Source organism: Branchiostoma floridae, chromosome 3, assembly GCF_000003815.2.
Source record: "Branchiostoma floridae strain S238N-H82 chromosome 3, Bfl_VNyyK, whole genome shotgun sequence".
In the NCBI taxonomy this organism is placed as follows: Eukaryota; Metazoa; Chordata; class Leptocardii; order Amphioxiformes; family Branchiostomatidae; genus Branchiostoma; species Branchiostoma floridae.
The window spans coordinates 182,862-190,104 of record NC_049981.1 but is presented as its reverse complement, the minus strand read 5'-3'; the positions used below and the strand labels follow the sequence as shown (position 1 = coordinate 190,104).

General features: G+C 41.5%; 1 protein-coding gene across 2 annotated transcripts; it reads right to left on the bottom strand.

Moving 5' to 3' along the window:
- Positions 1-3,022: 3,022 nt before the first annotated feature.
- Positions 3,023-7,196, bottom strand: LOC118410750 (vicilin-like seed storage protein At2g18540). Of its 2 annotated transcripts, XM_035812525.1 has the most exons (6): positions 6,901-7,196; positions 6,106-6,150; positions 5,035-5,147; positions 4,769-4,871; positions 3,889-4,031; positions 3,023-3,421 (listed from the first exon to the last, which is right to left on the bottom strand). In XM_035812525.1, the coding sequence occupies exons 1-6, from the start codon at positions 7,069-7,071 to the stop codon at positions 3,295-3,297; spliced, it is 702 nt and encodes a 233-aa protein (XP_035668418.1). In that variant the 5' UTR covers positions 7,072-7,196; the 3' UTR covers positions 3,023-3,294. The 2 variants fall into 2 exon arrangements, with proteins under 2 accessions (XP_035668418.1, XP_035668419.1); XM_035812526.1 differs by lacking the exon at positions 6,106-6,150 and having other exon boundaries at positions 6,901-7,191.
- Positions 7,197-7,243: the final 47 nt, after the last annotated feature.

Below are 7,243 nucleotides of genomic sequence, written 5' to 3'. Positions count from 1 at the left end.
TGCCTCCATAGACAAAAACTAGATAGCCTAGGCATGTGTTTTTCAACGCCTGTGGCATGCATAGTTTTAGGAAAATCCACATTTGCCTGTCTATTGAAGCGTGTTGCGACATTCAACAAAGTACAATGTAACCGGGGGTGTTGGATCTACTACTGTCTGTAAGTTAACCCCTTTAAATGTACTGTGACACACATGTAAGTGTATACATCTGTAATCTTACATTGTTATCTGACTAGTAACCCTGAAATACAACGCCATAAGGCCTACCTTACCAAGGAGTGCGTTTAACAAAGAAGAGACAATATGCATACTTGTTGGTGTTTATGCAAGTTTCTTCAGCATTCTGTTTTAGTTGGAAACTGCACATATTGTAACGTACAACAAATGTCGCGGTATCAAACGTTGTAAAATATCTTCCAGGAGAAATATTTAGATACGTATACAAACTTGGTACATGTTTTCTCATTTATCATAAAAAGAAAGGATTGACTCACGCTATCCTACGTCACTTTCTTCTATGATGTTAAAGAATAACTTTATTTTAAACCTCAGGTAAAGATTTAGGTTGACGTATGTGCATCTTTTTAAAGATGGGTACGTATATGTGATCGATGTTCAAACCAGCAAACAAGGCAAGATTTGCTGTCTATAGCTTTACCTTTTGAGCAGTGTGTCATGTCTATAGATATATTTCAACTCCAAATGTATATGTTTACGTTTCTAACCCGTCTCATCTTCACCTTATCGTCGCCCATCGTTCAAATCCCTGACAGGGATTCAAACATGACTGATGATGCTTTTAAAACGGGAAGAGAAAGTTTGTGCATGTGGTCAACTTTCATCATAACAAGAATGGTAACCGCCATTCTCTTTGACTTTTGATATTGAACCACGCATGAGGATACAAACGCAACTCATTTATTTTAAGATAAAGTCGGTTTGTGGTTTAGATGGGTCGATTTGACCATATCTAACGTTCAATCCACTCCTTCCAATGACCAATGACCACCAGAAGCAGAGATTTTGCGTCCCTGGTACACTCCCATTTCCCAGGGTGGCGTAATCTCTAACCAGATCCATGGTGCGTAATGTATAGTATCAAACTTCCCGGTGCCCGTTTGACTCCCTTAGCCGGCTACACTCCTTGCCCAGCTTTGATACTATCTTATGGCACCGTAGGATCTGCTTGGAGATTAGGGTAGCGGTCTACATACGACCACGCTACGGCCTAATTTTTTACAGAGGCCTTGACGATGATTATAGATAAAAGACGAATCTTATACGCTTTGTATGCTATGTAGTCTGTTTAGTCTACTTTTAAATTTTTCATGATATTCCCATTCCATGCACGATTGCACCGCGATCGCTATTTGATAGAATGGGGCGTTGTATAAGAATTACTGTTTTTTATGCTGCTGCAATATTTCATATACGCGTGTTGTGTTTTCCTTTAGTAAAAGGAAGAAAATCTGAAAGTACAATATCAACAACGTTAACGTTAACGCCCATATTATCTTCGCAAGAATGGTAGCAGGCTCATCTAAACATCCACTAGTATTTACAGACATCCATCTCCAATCCCACAAAGGACGATCCTTCGGTTACATCTCTCTCTATCCCTCTGTCGTGCTTTGACCGATCGCACAGTTACCATCGGTACATCGTTATCATGCTACAAAGATGCTCGAATATCTTTCACAGTTTTCAGAGCCACAAATGTACGGAGTGACTATACCTGCTGTGAAATATGTAGCAACTACAGTCATCCATCAACTTTAACACACTGGCAAGGTGGACATCAAATTCCACTTCAGCTAGCCGTTAGAGATTCTATCGTACATACTATAGGATGGAGCCTGATGGGTTTGTGTATGGGCTGGACTGGGTCTTACGTATCGATCGATTCCATACGTATTGAAGTGTTTATGGTCAATGATAACGACAACGTAGAGACATGGCCGATTCCCGTTTTCATTTGGTGAATTGCAGCTGGTGTCTTCCACCGAAGAGTGGCTATACTGGCTCTAGAGATACATGTATAGAAGCTGGTGTGTTACGCCGAAGAGCGGTTATGCCACTCCAGTACGGCCTTTACTTACTGTAGCTTTACATGTAGGAAGTGTATGGCCAAGGTATAGCCCCGAGACATTACAAGAAAGCCATGGACGTGCTTTACGTTACCCAGAGTGACACTTTACTAGCCATAAACTCCGTCTGGATGAAAGGGGGAGAGGAGGGCAATAAAATATCGCCTGCAGCCCAAACATATATCTCAGCACACATCTCTGACGGTGTTTCCTGTGTGTATATCTGATGCCATGAACAGTTTTGTCTAATCTAATGTGCTATCTACCAGGATGACAGCCAGTGATAATAATTAAACTTCCAGACAATATTCAAATCACCCGTAAGTATGTTGTCTTGTGTAATGCTTGAAAAAAATCCTCATGCATTACAATAACACCAACGACGCTTTCAGATGTTGCAGAGAATGCTATAGTTTGGAACAAACACATTAAATCTAATGAACTGTCAACGATAACGCAAACTTTGAGTGAGAATTACCTCACGAGCTGTCAAATCAAAGTGCTACAGTTTGGGAGGGAGCAGGAATTCTTGGATAGTACCAATATCCTTCATGCCGTGGCTTGTTGACAGTTCTTGTGTAATTTATTGCCCAAAAATTGTCCAGACGTGCTTGTTTATGTCTCAGGGGCCTTCACCTTCAACTTATTACCCACAATTCCTGTCGCCATGCATTCCTGAGCATGCGCACTCAGAATTTTGAATTGAGCTAATATCCTCTTCCCTGCGGACAGAGTATTATGACAATATGACATGGTGTAAGACATCGAGTCATCGGTAACCCTCCTGGTGGTCTGAATGAAATTTTGCGTCGGTCTAATTAAAGTTTTCTTGTCTACCACGTAAGAATACCAATTTTTAAAAGTGTATGTGTTAATCACATATCTTCAAATCACCCCTAAGAAACGCACGCAATGGCATAACCCCAAAGAGCATATTGGTTTATTACGATTTTAATAGATTACGAAACATGTGGGAGCTGAGAGTTTTACAATCTCTATACGATAAGTTCTACATAAATTCAAATATTCATCTGGGCATGAAACAAACGACTATATTCCACATTGTACATTGTGCACTTAAAACATTTAAACGTTATTGCCATGGCAACATCACGTTATAATAATAAAACACTTTACAGCAGCATTCGTGCGTTTATGTAGTGCAACATTCGAATCAAACAAACATAAATACGTGACTATTTGTTCCTTATGCCTCTGGACCCGGGTTCTTCGGTTTGGGTTTCGGCTTCCAGTTTTTCTTGGGGTCTTCTTTGACGTACGGTTCCCTTAGAACTTCCATAGGGACGTTCTTGAAATATGACCACACCCAGGGCCTAGAACAACACAAAATATTCATGTAAGTTCACATTGTATGTAAGGTATCACGTTAGAAATGGTTCGAACATTCAGTAGGGGAGTAAAGGCTAAAAAAATTCTTATAATCACAGAGACGTCTAATGAAGAGACATTTTGATCCATCACTGACGTAACGTTTTCAGAAGGTCACGTGTCGAAAAAAAGTGGGACAGTTATGCCTGACGAAGACAAAAGATGTGTGTTTGCATCTTCTCTCATTCTGTTTAATAGTGCTTATAAAATACTCTCTAGTTCTTTTTCGATTCGTTTTTTTTCTGCCACATTGCATACTTCTACTAAACATACTAAACGGCTAAAACTATAGACTGACTCATGTTTTGTTGGCTTTATCTGATACTTCTTTTTGGTTCTTTCTCTTTTCGTATTTCTGCAATGTTTACTTATACCAAACGGCTATAGACTGACACATATTCTGTAGGCTTACTTGGTGAACTCCTGCCCGTGCCGCACGAAGGCCAGGTTTTTCCGCATGTTGAGGTTGTGTTCCTGCCGCCTGATCTCCTCCTCCCGAGCCAGCTCCGCCTCCAGCCGCACCTGCTCACGCCGATCCGCCTCAAGCTGGTCCAACTGGGACAGCCAAATGTGAAGAATGATTACACGCACACGCAACAATCAAATATCAATATGCACTAGCGAAAATCTATAGATGCTGTTTCCAATTCCAATCTTCCTTTAAAATTAATGTCTCCTAGACACTTTCTGTATTTACTTTGATTCTCACAGAAAATTCACAGAAAATTTTGCTTAGAATAACTCTTTAACAGTTATGCCATGGTGTGACTTATACTTGGGTTATTTAACATGAATATTTTAGGTTGATTACCTTCTTAGTGAACTGACTATGAGATGAAATCTCTAGTAACAGTAGAACAGCATTTACATTCTAACCTTCGTGTAGTTTAAGCCCCTCATTTATTAGGGAAGTAAATCGCGCGTAAAACATATCTTTACTCGTAAAACATATATTTACTCGTAAAACATATCTTTACTCACTATAACAAACGAGAATGCCCTCGGCACTTATTTTAACACTGGCCTAGTCCGGCTCTTAAGCAATCAGAGAACTGCGTGTCTTAGACTTTATGTTAATGAGTTCTGTCAACGTCGGAAAAGTTTGGAGTGGAAGATGGAAGCTGATTGGTTGTAAACTAGGTCGCGCGAACAAGGTAATCTTTTGAATATTTACAACAGCGATGTTTGAATCACGCCGGGAGCATTTTCATCTATCATGGGAAGTAAAGCTTAGCCTTAATACCAGAGCATTTGTTTATCTTCCTCACAGAATTTATAAATAGAACACACACCTCCATCTGACGCTGTCGCTCCTCCTCCAGGCGCTGCTGTTCCTCGAGTTCCGCCTGGCGGCGCTTCTCGGCTTCCTCTTGCTCTTTTAACTCCTGAAGGAATCTGTCAAATGTGACGAGATAATGTTTGAGTGATGTGCCGTACGATTGTACGTACTTTTCTATCACAAAAAAAAAATGTTGAATGTTCGTGCAGTATTCCATATGATTGTGATTATGATAACTAAAATTTGATTCGACGATTCAAACTAAGTTGTTGCCATTACTTCATTTTGACTTCCTCCCTCCTCTTCCTATCAGCTTCCTCTTTGGCCAGGCGCTTGCGCTCTTCCGCCTCCCTCCGTTCCTTTGCTAGTTTTCTCATCGCCTCTTCCTCTGCCTGTAACATGAGAAACAATGTTGCGTTAAACAGTAAACCTGTCAAGATGACGGGACCAAAATTGAACCGTCATGCTAGCCTCGCATGTCTATACTTTTCGCGCAGGCGCAGTACGTTCCGGTGACGTGCTGAGGTTTTACATCTGGAATGAAGAGTATTGTCCTCCTTTCTTAGCAGCATTTTTCGACGATCTAATGTCACGGTCAAGTGCATATCTGCAACACGCAATCTTCTTTTATTCATGACTTTCTATTTCGTGCTTTTGGCTCAGGGCGAAGAATCAAGTTGAACGGGTGCCATTTTCGCTCGCGGCATTCACGATAAGACTCCTACTCATAGATTATTCATGCTGTCCGAGTTTTGACGAATAGAGTTGATATCAAGTAGAATTTAGACTAAAGAGTACTGCCGGCGGCCATCTTTTGTGACATATCAGGACTGAATATAGCTCGACATTTGAAGCGTTTTGCCGACACCTGGCAAATCGGCTTATGTGCGAAATGTGCGAAATATTTTACATTAGATTGCAATGATGATGATGATGATTATATTGTAAGGACGCACATTAAAACGACGCACATTTGAAACAGCAGTGACTTATATAGCATGTGATTTGGCGTGCTTTCTATCTCCTATTGACACTTGCAGCGTGACAAAGCTATTAAGATTATACTACTTTATGACACTGTTGTTTAAGAGCGTGATCCGTCTATGCCATCTTGCATTTCTACCTACGTAACTGCGAAGATCTTTTGTCACCGACTTAACGCCTGGAGGAAGCCTTAAGACTAAATTACAGCTGGAGGTGAAATGTAAAACAGTGACTTAAAACTAAGGGCAAGAGGTCTCAGTAAAGCGTGCCAAAATCGTCGCTAATGCTGGAATCTTAAAGAAATGACTACAGTTAGGACTCAATGTGGCAAGTGTCTACGGCGAAAGTTTACCATTATCTCCTTACCTGAATCCTAGCTTTTTCCTTAACCAATGCTTCCTGTTCCAACAACTTTGCGGGTGAAGGCACAAATGTACATGAGAATTCAACATACAACACTCCCCTGGCAACTACCACGTTGATGAAGTAAAGACACAACAGAGCCTTCGCTAAAGGTCAGAAAGGTAAATTTAAAGGTAAGGGCAGATGTGAGAATGGTGATAAATCGGTGAGTAGATTGACACTGTGTGCGTGTTTGTGTCACAGTTGAGCACACGCAGTGCGCGGTTTTCAGGGCTACTTTATCAATAAAGGCTCAAACGTGCTGTGGTGGAGGAAGGAATCGGATGACTTGAAATAAAACGAAGACGAAACGACGTGGTATAATAGCTCCAACCCCAAGCAGCGCAATCCTCACTCTTGCTATTGATAGTGCAGAAACATTTAAATCCTATTCTTGGCACCAGAGAAAAGTTGTGTGGCGATAACTGATGAAGTGCTACTTAATGTAGCTTTACATTCATTGAATAATAAAGAAAAATCCGTGAAAGCGCAATTCAAAGAACAAAAGCAGAACTATGAATTATGGTATTACTGTCATTGCAGAAATGTTCGCGGTGGCTTTGTGTCCGCGATTTTTGCGGTGGCATCGTTTAAACGCGAATTTAAAACCACCGCGGATATTTTTCCATATAGTTTTGACTACAGTCTATGGCGCTACCGCGAAGATAATACAACCGCGAACACTCCAATTTCCAGCTACTGCGAAAGTAAATCCCCGCGAAATTAAAAGCATTTACATATTGTCTCGTGTTGCCTTACCGATTTCTCGGCCTCCCTTATCCTCTCCTCCTCCTCCTCAGCTTCCCTTCTCATCCGCTCCTCCTCCGCTCTCTGCTCCTCCTCCATCCTCCGCCCTTCCTCCTCCCTCCGTTTCCGCTCGATCTCCGCCAACCTTCGTCTTTCTTCGGCGTCTCCGATTGCTCTGCGCATGCGTTCTTCGCGCTGTTGCGCTTCCAGTTGCTAAGAAAATGTGAAGAACAACAAAGAATTATCGCCCTCCACGGCTATGACTGTCAACAGGAGGATGCTTGCTGATGCCAGGAAGATCAAGATCACGCGGGAGACATCGCAACTTCGCTCGTAGTGCGATGGTTGTAAGATT